Source organism: Aythya marila (assembly GCF_965140915.1).
Source record: "Aythya marila genome assembly, chromosome: 2".
NCBI classification, from domain to species: domain Eukaryota; kingdom Metazoa; phylum Chordata; class Aves; order Anseriformes; family Anatidae; genus Aythya; species Aythya marila.
This window is the reverse complement of record NC_139043.1, coordinates 136637415-136661431: the sequence shown is the minus strand read 5'-3', so window position 1 is coordinate 136661431 and position 24017 is coordinate 136637415. Positions and strand designations below refer to the sequence as shown.

The following is a 24017-nucleotide window of genomic DNA, read 5'->3' as shown; positions in this document are numbered from 1 at the left end:
ATTAATAATTTCATTTAATGAATATTAGAAAAGATATTTTAATGAAAATATGAGCACGTTATAAATTGCCAAACAAGCAAGCATAAGGCACTGAATTTATAGCAATATTTAGTATCTATCCTGCCTTCAGTTTTGTCCACTGAATTCACTAGTCACTATATTTCAGGATGCTAATGATAAAAAACAATGTATGTATATAATGTATACATACATATATTCACATACATATATGTATATAGGAAGCAATCTGTGCTTTTCAGCTTGTTTCCTACTCCAGAAGGTACCAAACAGAGGAACAAGCTGGCATGGGGAAGAAGAAATTTCTTCTCAAATAGGAGTTTACTTTCTGTGAGGGGCAGCATTTTTGGCTGAAGACTAACCTGAGTGAAAGCTGAAAACCAGGAACAGGGCCATGCTTTCAAAGAGGGAGGACTTCCAGATCCCATTAAACTGGAGACTTAATGAGAGCTGGGAGAGACAAAGGTCTTTAAACCATCCTTTCCCACACTACCAAATGGTTTGCTTAGCAGTCCGTGGAGCAAATATGCCAAGGCAGTCTTAAAGATAGCTCTTTCTAAACAGCTGTTTTTGCTGAGTTCAAAAATGTGCTCTCATGAGTGAAGGAATGATGGTAATCAATACATAAAATAAGTAGTATAGCTCTATTGCCACCTCAGACGGAACACCACATAACTTGATTCTCTTTTTGTATCACCTTTGATCCATTCTACCACAGGTGAGCTGTTTTGGTTATTTCCATTTAGAAAAGTATTTCAGAACATTTTATGCGAGTAGTTATTTGTTTGAAATAAAAGAAGCAAGTCTCTGTGTGTTTGCATGTGCAAGTATGTACAGGTACATACACATGTATGTTTGAAGCAAAGAAAGTGGAATGCAGCAGAGCACTTTATAATTACTCTACTATATATTAACACAGTTCTACAAGCTTTAGATTTCTATAGGTACCAGCACTAGCAGTTAAAAGAAATGAGAGTTTCTTTAGAGTTTCAAAGATACTCAGCAAATCTGAAACTCTTTTTTTTTTTTTTTTTTTTTTTTTTTGCTAATGAAGAAGGAAAGAACATTGCATTTCTCATAATGCAAGTTACATGGATTTTGCAATACAAAATGTCACTCATTTGAATTAGAAGTCATGGTTCAAGGGAATTGTGGCAAAATGTGTAAATCTAGAATGCCATCTAAGAAAACCAGAGCCAATTGTGCTGAAATGTTTCTGGACACCATACAGCAGAACAGCTACATAACCCCTCCACCATTAGCAACCCATGGCAGCTATTCAAGTGGAGTGGAAGAAAACAAAAAACTCTTTGTTTATCCACATCAATTGTCAATCAATATGCACATTTATCAGCCCACATGAAGAGGACAATAAGAAAAAATAATTCAAATTCTCTTCTTTAGTAGTGACACAAGTAAAAAGTAAAGATGGTTTTGATATTGATGAGATATCACTCAACAAAAGATTTTTCCCTGAAAAGTAATTCAAGTAGGGCATATAAAGAAGCATCTTATAATTTCTATAGTTTATTATAGTCAAACCCAAACTCAAATCTAAACCAATTTAAAAAATAACATGCTGTAGTTATGTGCAAAATAATGAATCAAGTTAGTGTGCTGCATCATTTGGTATGCAGAATAAGTTCTCTGAAGCTGAGAGTGAAACTTGTTTAAATATGAAAGCATCACGGTTGAAAGCAAAATAATCTGCACAAAACAGACAAACTAAGCAAAGGAAAGAAAAAAAAAAAGAAGGCAAGCAAGGTCCAGGTACAGCAGGAAGACTAGGTCTATAGGTCTACAAAAAATAGAAATATGTTTTACCTGTCATCCTCTTTCCCTTCCTCTGCTTGGTCCTCTTGAGCTTTTTCATCTTGCCCTGATCCTTTGACTTCTTCCTTATCACAGTTCTCTGCCACCTCTTGCCCTTCCCCTTTTTCATTAATTTCTTGCTCCTTTGCTTTTTCCTCCTCCTCCTCTTTTTCCTCTTCCTCAGGAAATATTTCATCTCGTTCATCCCCTTCCAACCCCCCCTCTTTTTTTTCCTCTATGTCCCTTGTCCTTCTGAAGTCAACAAAAATTGAAAGAGGCATGCAAAAGGAAAAAAGAAAAGAATGCAGTAAAGTTAGGGTCACAGAGATGCGCATGCATGAATTCACAAGAAAGGCAGAACAAAATAAATGAAATAAAAACTAAAAGATGGAAGTAGTCATAAGGTTAGTCATGCTGGCTAATCCTCCAGCCTACACTAGAGAAGCTTTAAATTGTGGTGTTTTCTTAGGACAGTCCCTAAGTCCCTCTTTGAATAGAAGTTGTGTCGCAATACATCTCATTTAAAAAGGGATACACAACCATACGATAGAAACGACGTGGTCCTAACACTGCTCATATGAACAGATGTGCAAACAAACTTAACAAATGTGTCACATTTCTCAAGAGGACAAATTTCTGAGAATTCATACAAGTTGACACTGAATTTTGCTGACAGATGCAGGTGGGTTACACCTTCTAGAAGAACAATCTTTCCTTCCTTCCACAGTGGAATCTCCACTGACTGTGCACAGGGTGCAGGCAAAGGAGATGCTGCGTTTTGCTCACAGATACACTGTGCACATCTCGCTGAAGACTAATTCAGCAGAGGTATGCCTACAGTTGAACGGGACCAGGGTCTGCATTAGTATTATCTAAGACTTCTGTAACAGTTCAGCAGCTCTAGTTTAAAAAGTAAATTAAGATGCCTTTGACATAGGCAGCACAAAATTTGAGTTCGACTGTCTTTTCAGCTGTGTTAAGTATTTTACAAAACTGTTTTCAGAAAGTGCAAATGTAAGCGTGTCTAATGCCTGCTGACAACACGTTTGTTGCTGTAGTGTATTCTAGCATAACTCAAGACATCAAAACTTTGCTAAAAACAAATACCATAAAGAATTCAAAAAGCATTAAAAGATGAAGACATTTAAACCAGTTTCTTGCAAATTCCCTGCAAATTCCAACTGAGGCAAAATAATCTTTTCAAATACAAATATTGAAAAGTACTCAGTTACTTAAATCACACAGCTATGGTAGGCACCATAGCTCCTTGTGCTCACCTTATTTTCTTGTTTCCCCTTGGCCGCTCTGACTGGACAGACATGTAACTCGTGCTGCTGAAACGAGAAGCGCTGCTTGTCCGAGACACAGCCGAGACATCGCTGACGTCGCTGTCTGAGGACTTATTGGAAACATTGTCAGAGCCCCGCTGAGGATCCCGTCCCGACCGATACTGTAAGAGGAAAGGGAGAAAGACAGAGATGTTGTCAGCGGCACTACCGCACATCAGCTATGGAGCTGGTCCCTGATGGTATCTAAACTGCCTGTGTCACCAGACTACCTGAATTTTTATAGGGAAGATTTTAACTAATAGAGAATACAAATTATGTCTTGGTTCACATTACTTTTATCCTGCTTTGATATCCAAAAGGAATTAGCTCCTTGGTTTCATCCAGAAAGTAACTTTTACAAAAGGTCTAGCGCTCCCAAAGGTTTCACAAACCTGAGCAAAGACATCTAACCCATTGCAGCATACTCTCACCACTGTTTCTCCAGTGCACAAAAGCAAGGCAGAAGGACTTAGTGACATGCCCACAACTGCTGAGCTCATGAAAGATTGACCAGGAGACAGAACACACTTCATGCTGTCTACACAAAGTGCATCTCTTTTGGGGCCTAGCCTGTTTACGAGAACTTCTGGTTGACAAATCATAACACACCCTTTAATTTAAATTAAATAGATGAGATTATCAAACTAAAAGACAACGTGTTGCTGTAGCTCTTCAAACAAAACACACAACCTTCTGAACTGCTGGGCTGAGAAATCCAAACGGATGTGAGAACACGGGGAAGGGACTAGAGATGACTTGTACTGATCATGTTCAAATGCCTCAGAAATTCAGGAATGACAATAATGCTCACTGACTGTATAATCTCAACACAACTGGCAGGTGACTGACCATCAGCAGTAAGCCTACGTAATGTTAAGCAGAGCTGTGTAAAGGTATTCAAGTTAGATCTGAACAAAATATTATGGTTCTTTGTTCTTGTTACACCAGTTAGCTCTAAATAAATGCTAAGTCTGTGCCACTCTGCATTGCACTATGTGATATAGAATAAGTAACAGAAAGAGATTTTTCATTCTCCTCTTCATATAACTGACATATCTGTGTACACAGCAATCTGATGGGTTCCTATTGATAACCTTTTCAGGAAAACAGTACTGCAGGACAGAATGTCAATGACCACCACAAGGTAATTGTTCGGCCGACTTCAAAAGAAGACAGCATGGAAGATGTAAAGAACTGCAGAGATTGTTTTCTCCCATTGATTTCTTTAAATCCTATCTGCAGAGAGGCTTGTGGAACTCTCAGGGGTAGCAACACTGGACCCAAGCCCTTTTTTACAGTTTTAAAATAAATGCCCTTCATGAAGTACACAGACTGTTTGTTTCTGCTCTCTTGCCACGAATAAGCAACACTGGGAAGTATCCTGAAAGAATGCACAGTGTGTTAGTAGTGTTTCAGAACAGCATTTGAGTGCCTATTTATCATACGTGGATATTACACTTAGAAATCATGAGTTATCTTGTAACTTTTAAGACAGGAAATAAAATAAAGACAAGAGAAAATGCCCAAGCAGGTTACACTGTACACCAAGACAGTGACCAAGGGCAACCTGGGCTACACATTTACCTAAAGTGGATGTAAATGTTGCAGCTGGCTTCCTGATCTATACTGATTTCCAGTATTTGTGTTCATTCACCTCCCTCCTTTTAAGCGTACACCCCCAGCCTTTAAGTGTGGGAGTGCACTTAGCCAGCCACAAACTCACAGGGGATCTCTGTGGTCACAACCTCTAAATGGTGTAATATTTATTGACGGTTTTTATTGAGTCCTGCATGCCCCGTTCCCATAACTCTCCCTAGGAGAAGGCAGAGGTATGAGTGTAGTTGTGCTGAAAGGTTTGCGTTGATTTAGCCTGAAACTACCAACACTGGCAAGTCCAGCCTGGGCTACCACCAGGCTCTAAGGAAAAGGCACCACAGAGCTGCCTTAAGGCCTTCAGCACTTGTCTTGGCTCCTGAGCAGTCGTACTTGCTGGAGCCAGTGCTGGTTCCCACCAGAGCCGACACGTGGCCACGGTGTTTGCCCTCATGGTGGCCAGACACGCCGCTGGCACTACAGTCCTCATGTGGCTACTCTTTGGGGAAACAGGATAGACTGTAGTGTCGGGTGTAAATCATTCATGGAATCATTAATTACATTCTAATTAGGGGATAGATAATTACTTGTGGTGGTTCACAGAAAGACGGAGCTCGGCCTGCAGATCCCACACTGAGCTTGCCAGGCAGACAGTGGAAATGAGCCCTTCTAAATTAAATATGTGTAAGTGACACAGAGCCTCAAACGGTACCCAAACCGCACAATGTCAATCTGAAGAGTCATGTTGCAGCACCCTAACAGGCTCAAAAACCCACAGGTTTGATTTTGGCTGCTTCATTTCCTCACCTGTAGAACCTCAATTCTTAAAAACACATTGTTGGTAGAAACATTGGATATAACAAATCAAACATCTTGACAAATAAAACAACCTTATTGTATTTTTATTTTTTAAAATGCTAGCACAGCAGTAATAACCTAGTGATATACATTGAAGAATCGCTATGGTAACAAAAGTAAGCTGAAAGCACGTAATTCTGGAAATGTAAGGGGAAACACAATTATCAGGTCATTGCCTTGCTTCTCTTTTCCCTGTTGTATGTAAGGGTACTTCCCACCAAATATTTTAGATTGGGTCAGAGGGCACAGAAATATTATTAGGCCCTTACCATTTCAGGATGCTTTAGATTTGAAATTTTGGAATGTATTATTTTCATTAAATATGCATGAATTAATATTTTAAGTATTTATATTTAAAAGCCCTGCTAAACATTTACATGTTGTCTTAGTTACAGTCGCACATCTGTTAACTGCCTACCAAAGTAACATCTACATAGTGAAACTGAATTGTCTGTCTTGTTGGATACCTCATTAAAAGACCAGATATCTCCAACTCATCCATAAACTCGGTTCCAAATTGCTCTTTATCCTGCTGGTCCCTATCCCCCACAGTCTACTTTTGACCTTATATCTAACTTAATTTTGTCCAGGAAGCAGATTATAATTTCAATGCATTGCATGTTAATGTTTCAGAAAGTGCAGCACAGAAGACAAAAGGAAACACATTGCTTGTCTGACAGAAGCCATGCTGGTATTTTAGTTTTATATTTGTTTCTGAAATTGCAACTTAATATAAAGCAGTTTCCAAAATGCTACTTTGCTCTCTGCCTCAAAAGCAAAATGGCATTTATGTTGTGTGAATATTGTTTTTTATAAAGTATCAAGTTTCATGTTGTGTATATTGACTGTAAAATACAACTCTTTTTGCACAACTTTGCACAATTCTTTCTTCAGTTTTTGTGTGGCCAAAGTTGCCCAAAGGCTTTACATCTTCATGCATTTCATATAGTTCCTTGCTTTTATTCCCAAGAGTCTCAATTTTTTGAGTCTCATTTTTTTATTTATTTTTTTTTTTTTTTTGCTATATGTCACCAACTGTACAAGATCAAATGTTAGGCTGGAAAAGCCATTCATCATTAACCAAGTGCCATCCACCCACTGCATCTGAAACAGTGCCACCATTTCGCATCCCGCCCCCCTGCTGTCCCTACGCCATGTGCTGCAGCACCCTGCAGGGTCACTGCCGTCCCCACAGCTGGCTGCTGGCTGCAGCAGGACCTGAGTTTGTGTCAACAGATCCAACAACTGCCCTCCGTGCCTCTGGTTCCCTCAGAAGGAAATATGGGCATGGGGACAGCAAGGGAACCTCATGCGCTCCCCTGATTCGGACCATATGGGCTGGTCTATGGTGAAGCATACCTGGCTACTGTGAAGGCTAATTAAATACCACTTCTTTATTTTTATTTTGTTAACAGCCATTGCTGTAGGAAACCTATCTCCTGACTTTTCCCATGCTGGAAATATATGTCTCTTATTTCAATAAGGTGAAATTTTCATTTTCAACCCAATTGATTGTCATATAGTATAGCCAGGATTCCAGACTCAGATGCATAACACAGAAAAAGTTCCCGGCCTCTTCTAGGTGTCCCAGGCTCTCTGCAAGCAGAGGGCTTGATGTAAAGTCACTTTGGTGTTTTTAAAAATAAGATGATTTTGTCCTATTTTACTGCATTGAAGAAATGGATAAATTTCATGGTAACAAATTCTACCAAACAAGTTTTAAAGTTCCTTAAAACCTTTCCCTCTGCAGTAATAAAATCATTGGTTGGAACAAATAACAAAGTGAAAGTTTGGTGCTTGTGCCAATACTTTGCAACTGCAATAGATTATTTTCCTGCAGAGATGAATTCAAGATTATTACAGCTGAAAAACAAATACCTGCTCTCTTTCCCAACACAGCCACCTCTGCCAGCCTTTCGACCTCTCTGTGAACTGCCAGTATGTGACTAACCGGCCATACGGAGCTACAACTGCTCTCGTACTCGAAAGAAAAAAAATTTGGAACTTCTAATTCAAAGGGAGTTTGTAATTGTTTCATGTTACTTTAATCTATTGTTACCAGTCTTCCATTAAAGACTATACAGTTATGCAGTTTCCAGGCAATTGAAATTCTCAAAGATTTCCAACCATCTTTCTATTCTATAATTTATTTATTTTTTAATCTACTCATCAGTTTTTATTTGCTAGCATTTACATAGGGACATATAAATCTGGTCAATGTTTCTACTGATCAAAATGTTGGGAAGCTGTCTCAGACAATTGCCCATTGTGCTACCACAACAGACTAAAGAACCGCTCTGGACTGTTTCAATAGTCCCTTGCCTTGCTGACAAAAGCTTTGGAGCAGCCAGAGCACAGCAATTGTATGAAATGTTCTGTAATTCTAACTGGAGCTTCTGGCTCAAGTTTGTAGCTCCAAAAGGCACTGCAAATGTTAGTTGCCATCCTTCATTTGAAGGAATGTTGTTACATTGTTTTAACGTCCTTTGCTGATGGCTGCTTAATGAAGTATTCCATTAGAAACAAAACCGAACACTTATAAATGTAACATTACATTTATGTAAGAGGCTCTAAAATAATTTTCACAAAATTTACAAATTAACATGCAGTGAGAAAGTAAGTTTATGTGTATCTCGCATATGAACAAACCTGAGATGAAGGCTGTGCTGAAGCTGCCCTCGCGTGTAATTAGTTCATCCTTAGCCACCCCAGTAACCACTGCTTCCATCTGTCAGTCCGCCAGGCTCCATCAAGGCAGAGCACAGCACAGCTAGCCCTGTTAGCATCCGCCAGCCCTCCTGGAGCCAGCAGCTGCACACAGCAGCCCTCAGTCCCTCGGGAGGCTAAAAGACTGACCAGGGAGTTCAGTTCCTGCACTGTCCCAACATTCGGCACACGGTAAGTGCAGCAGTGGCCCTGGCCTTCTCAATGTGGAGCTGCAACCAGCTCTAGCTCTGACCCATGCCTGGCTGCCGATCCCAACTTCTGCCTTTCAGCCCTGGGTCCTGTCCTTCCTGCCTTCTTTCCATTGCCCATTTTTGAATGCTGCTTCCCCAGCCCTACATTTCTGGCCCTGTTCCCACCCTGCCTCCCCTTCAGCCATTTCTTGCTTCGCGCTGGGCACCCTGTGGTCCCCTGGCCCTGCTGTGCCTCTCTTGGCATTGTTGTCTTGATGTAGCGTGAAAGAGAGAGCTGCACGTGGTCTCGCTTCTCATGAGCAGAACGGTGCCTGAACCAGCAGGCCTAGGAGGACGTACTGGGGCCCCCTGGGGAGGCACTGAGCTATAGTTTCTTGTGCCTCATTCCTCATTCAACGTATTTTCCCCATTATTGAGAGCATTTCAGTCTACTTCTACCTTTAATAAAAAGATTTGGCTGTAACCAGATTTACAGATCTCACCTCCTAAACCATCCTAACTTCCTTTCAGTGAAGTTAGGCCACTAACTGAAATGTAATGATAAAAAAAGAACGTCTATATTTCTATCTAACATGGAAAAGTAGTACCTCAAAATTTTCCTCAGTGGTTTGGTACCATCCATTTACTTATTTCACTAACTGATGCTCATGTATACACTCTTAATAAGGAGGTCCTAAAACCTAGAAACCTAAAAATCTCGGTAAGTTGATTTCACTACAGGGGCTAAGCCATGTTGCAAACCACATCCTACTGCCAAATCAGTAAATGAAAACTGAGCAATGAAAAACATCCAAAGCAAGCCAGCAGCAGGCCATAACAGCAAAGAAAGGTAGCCTGGGCTGTATTAACCGGAACATAACCTATGCATAATCAGTAGATCAAGGGGATTGCCATATACTCAGTACACATTAGACCACATTTAGGATACTGCATTCATTATTGGGAGGCCGTTTATAAGAAAGACATCAATAACAGTATCAAGTTGTGCAAGGGGAGGTTTAGAGTGCACATTAGGAAGAATTTCTTTATGGAAAAGGTGATCAAGAATTTGAACAGGCTGCTCAGGGAAGTGGGGGAGTCTCCACCCCTGGAGGTATTTAAGAGCCATGGGGACATGGGACTAAGGGGCATGGCTTAGTGATGGGACATGGTAGGTCAGGTTGATGGTTGGACTTGATGATCCTGGAAGGCATTCTCCGACCTTGAGGGTTCCATAATCATCCACTGGAGCGAGTTTAGCAGAGGACCATGAGATGGCTGGGGCTGGAGCTCTTGCCCAGTGAGGAGAGCCTGGGGTGGTGAGAGGGAGCTGGGCTCGTTCTGCCTGCAGGAGGGCAGATTTGGGAGAATCTAGCAGCAGCCTGCCAGGACATACAGGGAGGATGTCAGAAAGACAGAGCCAAGCTATTCACTGTGGTGTCGACTGATACAAAGACAGACAGTTTTACTATTGTGGCAGTGAAGCAGTGGATCAGGTTGAACAGAAAGGTAGTGCAGTCTTCATCCTTGAACGTTTACAAGACCTGTCTGAAAAAAGACCTGAGCAACCTGGACTGTTCTCCTTTGACTGTCTTGAGCCAGAGGCTGGACAAGACAGCTCCTCATGTCCCCTCCAACCCAAATTTCTCTGTCATTGTAGGGGTCAAGATGACCCTGGGGCTGAAGAAGAAACTGCAAGGGCAGCAGTAACACAGAAGCCACTAGTCTACTACTGTCTAGGCCACTGTATAAGGAGAACTGAAAATCAAGAGAGGGGTAATCTGGAGGCAAACCAAAGCAAAAGACAAAAAAAAAAAAATTGTCTGCTTCACATATTCTGATTTATGGTGTATTTTTAAAGAATTCCCTAAGTGTACAATATAAAATAAATAAAGCAGAACAATAGTAAATGTTCTGGGATTACTGTGAGGGGAACTTCAGGACCTGCAAATATTCAGTACAGTAAAAAGCAGTGAGACAGCTCTTAAGAAGCATTTGGGTCCCTAAAGGAGCTTAAGAATTAATTTACCTGCAAGTTTTTCTGTCAACAAAAGATCTGTTGCTGCAGTCAGTTTCAAAAAAATAATCAGTCTATCATTCTTCTGTTCTATTTCATACAATCTGATGTTAGGAAGATCTAGACAACCTCTAGTTTCAACTGCACTGATATCTGCTCCAAAATCAAGATGTTATTGATGCAGAGTTCATTCACAAAGATAGCTTCATCCAGTCTAGGGAACTAACTGTTCTTACTTAATCTTACATTAAGTCAGGACCAAATTTTACTAATTTTGAAAGGAGAAGGCACTATCAACTTTCTGCTGGGATATACAAAGTTACCACATAATTAGAAAGACGCTGTTCAAAATCCCATCCTACCAATGAAAAATACAACATGTAAAAAAAAAAAAAAAAAAAAAAAAGTGTTTAAAATAAAATAAAAGGTAAGTAAAACAACACAGCAACACTTCAACGCATCAACTCTAAAAACTCAAATGGCAATCCAAGACTGCAATGAAAATCTAAGGTTTATAATGGCCAAGAAGGTATCTCATCAAAAGCTACCTTAATGATACAATTCAGAGAGCACTTCAACTCCAAATCATCAAATTATTGGAACAGGACTCAATGATATAACAAGTCATAATAACAAGCGTTTACCACCACTGGTCTGCATCCTTGGGTAGCATGCCTGATGTACTCTATAACTAGATATCTACTTTAAAAAAATAAGACAACTTATTTCTATTATCTATCAAGAAAGGTAACTGAGATTTAAGAAGAGTTTTCATAGTCTGAATATTAAAGGAAGATGATCTTTTTCATGGTCCTCGCTGTTAAATGAAACAGAAGAGAGATCCAGGTATAGCATACAGTTAGGGTGAAACAGACGTATTTATATTTATATTCCCATATAAATGGGAGTCAATAGAAAATCTTGTGTGTCCTGAGTATGGACTTCACCTTGTCACAAGATCTGATGATTCCAGATCATCAGATCAACCATAGGCTCATCCATGGCTTCACAATCTACTGTCCAATTCCATCTAACAATATTTCCTACACTTTTTATCTCCTGCTGAACTCCAGCACATTTGTTAGGACAAACTGGCAAGCCTGGCTACAGGTAACTCACTTGTTCAGTGGGCTTAATTTTAGAGATGACTCCTAATTATGTTTCTGGTCCTTTCTGGTCTTCTAACTCCAGTGAATCCTACTTACATGGGATAAACAGAATCAAAGTGTCCTTCCTGTATTTGCTTCTGTTCCTCAAGTGGTTCATTTGTCGTTTTTGTTATCACTGCACTCAAAATCTCTTCCACTTCATACAGTCCTGCCATTCAGACAGCAATTTAATTTTTAAGGATGGTAACAGGGCAGGATTTCTGTTTTGTTTAAGAAAAGCTCAGATCTCCGGGTGTTCTACCTAACTTGGGCTTCTTCAAGATGTTACTGTGCAAGATCAAGCTATGAAGTCAAACAACATTCATTTTAAAGAGTTGTCACTTAACCTGGATTATAAACTACATTTCCATTATTTGGTGGTGTTTTTTTTTTGTCCTTGTGCCTCTCATAAAAACAAAAATACGGAAAAGCAACCACCTTTGTTTATTTTAACCCAAAAGCTTGCTATGTATTTCAACAAATCTCGTTGTTTGAGAAAAAGAGTATGAAGTTGCTCCCTTAATAGTACCTTCTCTATGTAATATTTAAATATGACTTTCACGAAATCTGTCCTGGGACACAGCACCACTAAAGGAATTCATGCCGAAGGAAACATCTGGATTGACACATGGGCCATCTGGTGAGTGCTTATTCCTGTAAGCAGAAGTGCCTGAGGATCATGAGTTACAAAATTGCTCAAGAACAGGATATAAATACATCTTTGTACGACTTGTCTTTATAAGTTGTTAAATCCACAGAAATCAAAGAGGGTAGCCTTCAAAATCAAGTATGATTTGAGGGAAAGTCCCATAACATTTTTCTTTATCTCTTGTTTTCACTGATTCTCAGAATATGCTTTGAAAAATTCAAGTCCAATAATAAATACATAAGCTTAGCTAATAATTTGTGTACACATTTTCTGCTGATTTGTGTTTATCTAAAGGGGAAACAAATCTGCAAGATGTAGATAGCACCATCTCCTTATCCCTCCATAGGTAAGTTAAACTACTTAGAAAACATTACTTTTCCCTAAAATGTATTTCCTCAGCACCTTTACTCCTGTCATTTTGGGAAACCAGGGAATAAAAGCTGCAGGGAGATCCTAAGCATGCAGTCTGCTCCTGGGAAATTGAAAAAATGAACTCTCTTTTTCTCTTTGTCATTATCCTTCATTTCTCAAAGAGAGAGAAAAAAAAATGAATAAATTAATTTTTTAAAAAAGTATCACGTCTTTCATATCACTTCACAAATTTTATAATCCTTTTGCTCTTTGCTTATAAGGCCAATTTGAATTCTCTTTTATAGAAAATACTTAATGCCAATTACCATTAATTACAACTTCAACTTCACCACATAAAACACTTTAACAGCAAGATACTCATATGTAACATTTCAGGAAAACAAAGAAAAAAAAATCAAATGAAACTGTGCAACGAATTTAGGTAATTTCACGAGACAGTTACCTATGTTGGAACCATTCTTAGGGTCAAGAACTTCTGTGAACATTTCTGATGTTTAATGTCTAAGAATTTAAAGAACCTTGAAAGTTTTCATTTTACAGATGTTTCCTTGGCATAGCATTAACATGGCATTTCTAAATTTATGTGTCTGGAAACCAGTTTAGAAGTAGGCAAGATAACATTTCTAACAATGCCTCCTAAAAAACACCCAAGCTACTTCTTTGCAATTCTTGAAACTAAAAGTCAACCTGTTTATCAGCAATGAATTGACGTTATCTTCTCTTGGATTCAGAAAACTGTCAGTGTTTTCAATTTTGTTTTTAGAAAATCATATTCAAAGTAAGTAACATGCAAATACTAATAATTAGCTACTTGCTTCAGATTAAACTGCAGAAGTATGCAAATCATCAGACTTGTTTTTCATCTGACGTTATCTGTCACTCTAGAGAGAAAAGAAACAGAGTGATGCATCCTGGTTGTGCAAAATTTAATGGATCTCAGATACCGTATGTAAGGAAACTAATATAAATTCTTTTAAAGATGTGACATAGGTTGAAGGCAAAAGATACACCAGATAATTTTTGCTGTTATAACAGAAGTTGAACTGCATGACAAAATTGTGTTTGGCTGTATGACAGATGATTGTTTTTCTCAACATAAACTGACTCTGGAAGAAAAACAAATTCCAAACTTCTTTTCAGCTATGATACTTAAGGTTATTAGATGAAAATGTATATATTCAAGACAAAGATTTAGGACAAGATGTTCTTCTGGGGGAAAAGAGAAAGTTCTGTTTATGCAGACTTTAATTTAAGTTTATGTAATGTTATTTTAAATTTCATGAGCACTACTAGTAAAATAAGTTTACTGCAACAATTTAACTATTTTACAGTTTGTATTGCAAAAATGAACAGATTTTGGGTACATCATTACCCTGTTCAGGGCTTGAATTTTCAGAACTTTTTTTTTTTTTTTTCCTTTTTATTCCTTGTTATTATTCACTGATTCCAGACTGTCAGTGAAATCACTGGTAAACTAATGACTTCAATCTGTAGGAGCAGGATAACATCCTTTCTTATTTATTACTAAAAAAATTATTCTATTGCCTAACACTAAACCAATACTAACTCCCGTAAGCAAGACTCTACTTCCAAATAAAAATCAGAAATAACATAGGTTAGAATGGTTACAGAGATAATTTCATGGTTTAGTAACCTTTTCACTAAAAATGTTGCTGAAGGCATTAAAGCTTTACAAACAAAATATATCCCTACACTGAGCCTCCAAGGTGCTAATCTAACTTTGATTAGCTCAATTATTGAGCTTTGATGGAAAAACAGTGCTGTGTTAAATATCCATCAAAGTTCTTTACCTATACTACTTGCACTAGGGATGTTTGAAGACACAGTTATAGTTAGTAAAACTAACTGTGAGAAATTATGGATTTAAGATACTCAAGAAAAAGGATGAAAAAATGCAATGCCTTGGGCAAAATCTGATAGAGACTTAAAGCTTTTTTCTTGCATAATAGATGGCAAAAAATCATCAAACACAAAATGTGTTGTTTGGACAATGGTTGATAAACTGGCAAAATTACCCATGACTTCTCTGGGGCTGCTATTAAACAAAACCAACCCATCTAATACAAAGGCTGGACAAAATAAAACATCCACAGTAATAAAACCACTTCACATGCCTCGTTATTATAGTCAAAACACTTTTAGTGAAGAATTACAAATTGTAAGAGCAAACTCTGGTTGAATCCTTGACCTAAGGCATGCCCAACTGAACCACCCAAAGCTGCTCACAGGTGGCCATCCCAGGAGCACCTCCTGCAGGATTCCTCGGTTTGAATCCTACACATTTAAGCAGGCTCTATGCACTAGAACTCCAGGCTTATCAATTCCTACTGCATGCAACGTTCTCCTTGGTTTTTCAAGGTCAATAGCCTAGCAAACTGATCCAGCAAACATGTTTCTGGCTGAGCTGGAGCAATGGCTCTACTCTTGTCATCTTCTAAATGTGAATCACAGCCTTTTCATGCCTGTTCTGCCTGGCACAGAATTAAGAAGCACAAACGGCTGTCTGGTGCGATATATACTATTACAGACTATCACCCTCACTTCTTGGGCTCCCTGACCATTAGAGCAACTCTATTAACTTCCTATATTCAGCATTTTTGAATGTCACTAAGGCACCCAGATATTTAGTACATATTTCCCAATTATTTTTTTTTTTTTTTTTTTTTTTTCTCTAAATCTTCTCATCTATTATCAGCATCAGTTTTAGTACACCACAGAAAATGAACTCAAGACACATATATATAATTTTATACATTAATTGTTACTCGGTTCAATAGCATCCTGGAACTTTATGGCTTAAATTGAGGAAAAAAACCTGTAAATAGAAATAATTTAAGTTTACTATGAAAAGAAAGCCACTCTGAAACAAAATAGACTAACAGTTTAACAATTCACAGATCTATGTAAAGCAGTTCTGAGAAGAAAATGTCTTCTATTATAAAAAGGAAAAAAGGATTTAAGATAAATTGTAGTGATTAGTCTGGTTAGAAATTGGTCAGGACAGTACCCAGATGATTTTTAAATGTCATTATTAGTAGGATGGCTACAATTACACTATTGAAAATGGCTTTAATAGAATTTTTTTTTCATACACATTTTGAAATATATATATATGTTAGATAAATTTATTTTTTCCCCCCCCGGGAAATATTTGCTTTTTGCAAAAGAGCATTTAACTTATTGCTATAAGAGTAAAATCCAAGAATTTGTGCTACATTGAGCATTTTGGGTTTGATTTTTAAATCAGAAAAATTTTCTGCTATTGAACCCCCTTTGTTTTTACAATCAATTCTAACAACTAATGAATACGCAGGACCAAATTAGACTGATGATTTTATTTTTTTTTTTTACTTTAAGGACTCATTTTTTCTCTTTGAGACTCATTCTAACATTACAGGATACGTTAAGTTCATTTTATAATGCTTTCTAGATATACTATTAGCAACATAAGCTTACACAAAAACTAAGAAAATGGCTGACAATACAAAGAACCTGCAGACAGATAAGCAAGTCAGTATCAGTCAATTTTTGTCAGCCTTCATCACGGTATCTGAATGCAGTATTTGTGTTAACCATCGTATAACTTTTCAGACTACCCTAAATCTCTGCTGGTAACACAGATATTCAAGATTCAAAAATAAATTAGAAAAGCAACAAAATGAAAACAAATTAAGCAAGAGCTTGAATTAAATTAAGAAGAAACATGACAGCTATGAAGCACTATGAAACAGAAATCGTTTCTCAGAGTCTGGATATCATTAACTAAAGAAGAAAATACTCGAAATTACATCCACATCTATACTCAAAGTTGCTAAATCACTTTTAACCCATCAGCAAAATATAGGATTGCAATGAAAATATGAGTGAAATAAGAGATGTTTTTCACATTACTATGTGCAAGCAGTTCAAATCTAGGATTTTTATTTCACCTAGCTGCATTTTTAAGTTGCGTAATTAAACTTTAAATCCTGTATTTACAGGAACTAGGACTGCAACATCAGCAGTTTATTCCGTTAACTTCTTATATTAAAAATATAATAAAATTCTTGACTGAAAGTATAAATCCTATCAGCACTTTGAGCCATAGAGATTATCTCTCCTATTTAGTAGTAGAAGTCCTCACAGATCACAAACGAGCATGGCTGATCAACAGGACCTTTGCTTTCAGACCAGATGGCTAGTTTAGTTGTCTAGGTTTCTGTCCAAAAATACAATTACTGACTAGCCCATTGGAAGAGCCACGGGACAGGGAATAAATAAACAGGCTTCTCACATGGAAAATCCTTTCTTAGCATAGCTGGTGTTTGGGTTTGGTTTACATCCTGGGGCAAAAAGCTGCTTGGTGTGGAGGTGAGGAAGGGAAAGACAAGGGGACCCAATAAAACTGTGCACAGCTATTTCCATCATAAGTCTATCAAATTATACTGTCTACGTTTGTAGCTTTACGGTAATCTTACAGAAAGTAATTGCATAGAATAACTGTGTGGTATTATTAATATTAATTATTCCTTTCTTAATTATTTTTCAGCATAGCTCCATTCTAATTATGTTTCATCTTTTCAAGTTTTATCCAGGTAACTAATATTTTAAAAATTAAACTAGTACATTAAAAAGGAATCTATGTGAAACAGCATTCCATTTCTACGCTGTTTTCATGGAATATCGATATCTAACCTAGCTTCCATTTTTATTCAATATACTTGAATATGTCAGATTTACTTCCTTAACAAGAGAAGTTGCAAGAAACAACTCTAGTACCAAAGATGTGTATTCATAATTGTTCACAATACAACCCCAAAACACTATTATAACAAATGTTTCTATCAACACAGGTCAAAGGATACCACGAGCAGCTGTACCACTGCCAAAACTACTTACTGCAGGTTTCAGAGCGAAAAAGGCAGCTCTTGGAGAGCTGCGCACTTATCTTTTGCACATTCTTGCACCCAGGTAGATCATGAGGAGGTACTCAATTCATTGCTGAATCAAAATGGCTCAGCCTGAAGAACTGCAACTTTTCAGCACTTACATGCTTCAAGGGCATCCACCTGCATCTACACTAGTCAAATGAACACATGCTGAAGTCTTCTTTTCCATTGGTTAATTTATCCTGGTCTTGCTAAGGCTTTAGAATACCAAAAAGAAGTGTGCTACTCTGTCAGTACTACTAGTACTGACAAACTAGTACAAACTAGTACTACTAGTTTGCTACACTAGACACAGAAAGAGTTATGCTCATACATTTATGATGTACAGTATCTGGCAAATCTAAATCTTGAATTTTGATTGTTGAGAGCAGCAACTATGGCATTACATACAGCTGATGATGTAGAAAATTTCAGTCTTGTCATCAATATGAATCATTAAAGCTGAAGTTGGAAATTTCTCGTCAGTGTTCTGTATTACTGTTCTATTTGATGCATTCTTTTCTACATTTGGCTAAGTAATCTCTTCAACAGTTCTGTTAAAATTTCCAATTTTATCTTGTTTTTTACCACTTTTAACCCAACTTTGTTGCTCTATTATATCCCTAATTAATGTATCACTAATATTATATAAAAGGATTTCTCTATGCCTTTTTGTAGTCATATTATTATTATATGTAGGCATATTGTAAGTATATTATTTCCTCCTAATAAAACAAGTAAAATGAACCTCATGATACTTTGAGATTATATGTGTCATCTAGTTACCAGCCTCTGTTTTACAAGTGGTTCTAAATAAAACAACCATTTTTCCCTATTCTGACTCCGATATAAGGAGCCTCATTGAGTCTAGCACGCAACAGTTTTAATCACTCAGACCCTTTTGGAGGGGCTAATAGGACCTCAGTTGATGGAGTTCTCTCTTGAGCTACACTGAGTTCATGTTGATTGCAAACATGTCTAGGAAGTATTTTCTGTCTTTTCGCCCACTCTTCCCAGTCAACCCACTGGCCATGTCCTAGCTGTGGCAGCAAGGAGAAAGGAGCAGCAGGACTCCTCCCACCCTCTTCCCTTCATTTGTCAGCCAGGGGAAGGATTTACCAATGATAGCACCACCTATCGATCTGCTTGACAGGAGAGCTAATGGCAGCAGCACCATACAAGAAGAAATGCAGAGATTTAAGAGAGAATTCGGGAAACATCTTCAAAAACCATCTCAATCAAATGAGACCAGAGAGAATCTAGCACACTACTCACTCAGCTTCTCTGAGCTCTGGTCTCTGATCTTGGCCTTCTCTCTTCACAGTGCATCATCTTGCTTGAACATTTAAGAACTGGGAAGCTTAGTTTTCATCCAAAAGAATAAACTAGCCCTAGAAATATTCTTGAGGAACATTATATACATCAGGCTAGTGTTGCAGAGTCACAGTATGGCCGATGGCTATTTTTCTTTTTCTCTGGTGGAATGCACTTGTACTCCTGTGCTTTCTTTTTGTGTAACCAGAACTCAGGTTTTCCTGCATGTCAGCTTTCAATGCTACCAGCATTGATATTCAGACTTTACTATCTATTCCTATACAATTCTACTAGCATTCAAAATTTAGAAATAACTAGTTGTTCTAACACCAAGAATACTTTTGCTTATTCCTTTACACCCCCACTATTTTTCCTTTCATGTCTCCTCAGTTGTAAATATGTTTCTCTTAAAATCAAATATGCTGTTTGTTTTCCTTATGTCTGTGCTGAAACCATACTAACACAACTTTTGCATGTAAGGAGAGAACTCTTATACACTGTATGTATGACCTGCCAAAATACTATGGAAGACAAAATACTCAGTTTTGAAAAAATGATGAGGCATGTATATGAATAGTAAAAATGCAATCTGCATTTATATCAGTCATACATAGCCATAAAAAGGAAGGGCAGTTTCCTATGTTAGCTGCTTTTATGAATGCACATGTCAAAATAAACTTTTCTCACAGGCTTCTTAACGCATGATTATGTATCACATCAGTGTAAAAAGCTACCAGTACTGAATTCCAGAGGTAGAACCAAACCAGAGAGGTATATTAGAGGATAACTATTTTAATATTGTCCCACTTCTGCTGTTAAATCTTTTGCTTTCTCAGCAAAGAAGGGTGTTTTTTCTGAAAGTAATTATGAGGAACACTCAGTTACTGTTTATTTCCATTTAAAGAAAGACATACAACAGAAATATAAAATTATATTTGCTAGCTGTCCCGAATGTCATTTAACGCTTAGATAATGACATTTTTTCTCAGGCATGACACACTTGACTGCCTGCTGTGCCAGCTGACGGTCTTAAAAAAAATCTAAGTCACTGCCTAGTATATTGAACATGAAATTTCACTCAGCTTCTTACATATGTGTTTCAGCTGATGATTCCAGAAGAATTTTTGTAGAAACCAGTTAGATAAATTGTACTTACTCGTTTTCTGTCTCTAGATGATATAATTGCTTAATTAAAGAATTTGAAGCAGTGTTAGCGAAAAAATGAAGGCAGATCTCTCATATGGCAAATGAGAGATATAGTTCTAATTTAGCTTAAAAACTAGAATTTTTAAGAATGCATTTTCAATTAACATTGGAATTAGATGATCTTTAGGGTCCCTTCCAATCCAAACCATTCTATGATTAAAGTGAATATTCAGTGTCTAGTTCCATGAGTTCAGAGATAGAATAGATAACTCATTTTCAAATATTGAAACTACACTTTGGCATAAGAGTAAATTAACTGTTTATTTCTGGAGACAATTTGTTTGATATTTGCAATAAATAAACGACCATTTTCATAAAAGAATTCCATTAATTTTTTTCCTCTTTAATACATTCCAATAATACCAAATATTAAAATTTTAATTTAAAAGATAAAGATGTATTGTGAGGACCAATAATATGGTGTGGGTGAAATGGAAAAACAAGGGTAGAAAATGCTTCATTAGGTAATTATATTCTATTCAGCTCCCTCATATGAGAGCACATTTATTCTCTACACTCTATACCAGTCCTACTTCTGACTCAAATTTCAGGCAAGCACTGAGGGAGCAGGAAAATTAGCAGAATAAATCTGGTTATACATACAATACATAAATTCATTTTTTATGGTACATACAATCATAACACAAGAAGGCCTGCTCACAGTATTATGCTCGCCTGTAAAAGGTAACACCTTTCAAAGCAGACAATATAGACACATGAAAATAATTTTGCCATAAACGTCACCACATAGCAAGCATCTAGACATGTCAGTATTCCAAGTCCCTTCTACATGTTAATAAAAATTCTTATGTGTTCTACAGTGAAAAGTATACAGGGGAAATATGCAAATAACCATGTAGCACATCTATAAAGTTAAAATATTTAAGCCGTTTTCACAGGTTTTTTGTTTGTTTTGTCAATTCTATTTCCATTAATAGCTTTCTCCATTTTGTCAAGGGCTTTGAAAAAGTTCTCCTTCTATTTTCCCAAAAATTAAACTCATTTTTTCAAAAGGAATTACATCAAGTATATAAGTCTACATGATGTGCAAAACTAATACTACTTAATAAATTTGGGTTTTTTTTGGCCTTCAAACATTAAATAGCTCAGTTTACAATAACTGCTAATCCTGTAAGCAAAGGAACTACATCCTGGAAATAAAAGTCTTAAACAGACTTCTCTTCCTCAAACAGCTTTAATAGGTCAGAAGTCTCGTGTTTCTCACTTATAATCTGACCTCAATTAATGAAGTCTTTTAGAGGACACTAAATTATTTTTGTATAATAGGACTTTAAATTGGAAATATCTTGATTATTTTAATTAACACACTGTATATGACATGACCCTGTTCCAGATAGCAGGAATTTTTGGATAATATATTTGGGGCTATACTACTATGTAACAATTCACATTTTTGGCAAATCTGGCCACTTCTGATGTAGAAGCCTGTGTTGATGTATACAGCACCTTTCCAAGTGCTAAACTGCCACTATTAAATTAAGTAGCATTATGAACTTTGGTTTTCAGTAGACCAAGACAGACCAGTGTTCAACTATATGAAAGCTATGGACAGATTTCAATAACTCTCATTGCATGTGTCACTCAGTGAACCTCTTTTTACCTTCTCTTTGAGCTTTTAAATCATGGCACTGCTATTCATTCTAATGGATAATTACACTGCCACTCTTAATTAACTTATCCTTCCTAAATTTTAGTAATCAAAACCAATCTGTCTTAAGGTTTTTGCTGCACTTTTCCAATGATTTTATTACAGATACGCAAAAAACTTTTACTGAAGAAACAACCCACTACTCATCAATTGTTTTCTAAAAGCGATATTGGGTATTTCACTTTAACATATTTTTTTTGTTTTTCAAAACAAAACTCCCTTGCCTTTGAATGATAATCTTGTTCCAGCCTGGAATCTGATCCCGCTACCTGTTTGTACTTGCTCATTTTCATTTGGCGATTCCTCTCTTCTACATCCATTGAACCTGTTAAGTTGAAAAAAAAAAAAAAAAAAAAAAAAAAAAAGGAAATAAATACAGTCATCCTCAATTCCAAGTTTAAAGTTACACTCATAGCATTTTTAACAGAAAGAGATAAAATCCAATTTACTTAAATTATGGTGTATACAATTTTAGTTTCTGAGATACAATTTTGCACAAAAACAAAAGTTGTAAGAGGAGGAAAATTGTAGATGAGTAAGTATTTCAGCAGTCTTAATAAGCACTGAATTATCTGCACAATTTAAATGAATCCAATATTGTGGAAGAAATGAATGCAAATGGAATATAATGTTTCTACAGAACAGAGTTTTAATACAAAAAAATATTCAACAGAAACCAAGTCTTTCATTAAAAAATAAATAAATAAATAAATAAAATGCAAAGCTGACCAGTTTATTTTAGGTGGGGATTCTGGTTCTGCATTTATTTTGGTGTGATACCAGCATTTTTGTACCAAATTACTAATCAAGTAATGACCACAGGCTGGCAAAGCTTACATTTAAGCTTTGTATTACATTTAAGCATATATTTATTTTGCTCAAAGTATTTTCAAGATGTGTAAAGATATGATAAAGAGCCACCCAGTGGTATCACTGTATCATATTCTAATGACATGCTACTTCAAGAATGATTTCAGGATTAACTCTTCTTAGACCAAATACATGATCAGTCTCAGTCGAGATGGCTGCTTACTATACAACACAGGCATCATCTGTTTTCTGCCAACTGGTACTGTAACAGCACAAGTTACTATGCAGAATAATAAGGAATTAAGTGTCAAAGCTTAAGGGAAAGTGTGAGAAATAGAAACAGAAAAAAAGAAAGGAAGAGAACAGCCCAGAATTAAAAAAAGATTTTCAAGCAAAATATAGTCATCTACACATAGAGGCTTGCTTCCCTTCCACTTTAGCATGGTATAAATCAAAAATAAGTCATTATCCACTAAATGCCAATAAGCATTCCTTTTGACTGGCATTTCTCTTAAACTTCCTGTATTTTTAGCACAAAGGTTGCCTAGGATTAGTTTATCAGAATCCATCCAGAATTTAGGAAGCTTCTGTATATTATAACCACTGAACAATCTGGACCTGTATTTATGGAGCTGTGATTGGAATATTAGATTCCAGTGTATTATATAAATCTGACTTAAATTCTAAACCTTAGATCTATGTCACAATCTAATAGTAAAGCAAGGCTTTTCAGAGGGCCTTTGCAGGGCCTCTGAGTTTTGTATTTTCCTTCTGTAGAACAGTAATGACTGTTGCACACACTACTAGAAAAGCCTGCCAGCTACATCCTGCATTACACCATGGAAAATATGGAAGGAATGGGGTGAAAGGAAAAAGGAATTTGAGAACACTAAATTTTACAGTTATCTATAAATCTTCTGGCTTCTGATTTTCTTATTCCAACTCTCCATCTTTACTCCTTACAGTCAAAGTGAATGAAGAGACTTCAGAGAAACCGTCAAGACAGATGTGAATCAATAAAAATGAATGCAAAAGAATAAATGGTGTTTAATAGGGAGAGACGTAATGAAAACAACAGTTGCTGGTGAAAATTCCTAAAATAAAATATAGCTACTTTTTCCTATTGCATTTTATCTCAACTATTAAAAGTGCCTCAGCAATACCTGCCAATTTATCTTTAAGCTGCAGTGGTTTTTCTAAGGATCTGGTTTTAAATGCACTATAAAGATATTCTCTCTTTAAAACAGAAACTCTGAAGTGGAAAGTGATACTTTTCTCTTTTTTCAATGACAGAAATAATACATTAGTATTTTTGGAATAAAATACTCTTAACTTTTGCTTAAAGAAATAAATTGCCTTTTGCTGAAATTGGATTTACAAATCCACCCGTCATTCTTC

At 36.8% G+C, this 24017-nt stretch overlaps 1 protein-coding gene across 26 annotated transcripts in view; it reads right to left on the bottom strand.

Annotated features, from left to right (window-relative positions):
• Positions 1-24017, bottom strand: part of RIMS2 (regulating synaptic membrane exocytosis 2) — a gene marked incomplete at its 5' end in the record, with an annotated part of 447679 nt that overhangs the window by 64710 nt on the left and 358952 nt on the right. For 6 of the 26 annotated variants that reach the window (XM_082754481.1, XM_082754483.1, XM_082754484.1 and 3 more), the window contains 2 exons: positions 3108-3280; positions 22034-22134. The exons of 18 other annotated variants lie outside the window; for them this stretch is intronic. In XM_082754481.1, the coding sequence (XP_082610607.1) occupies positions 3108-3280; positions 22034-22134 (274 nt within the window). Of the gene's footprint in view, positions 1-1842; positions 2080-3107; positions 3281-22033; positions 22135-24017 lie in introns of all 26 variants that reach the window. 2 more of the 26 variants (XM_082754461.1, XM_082754472.1) reach the window with 1 other exon arrangement.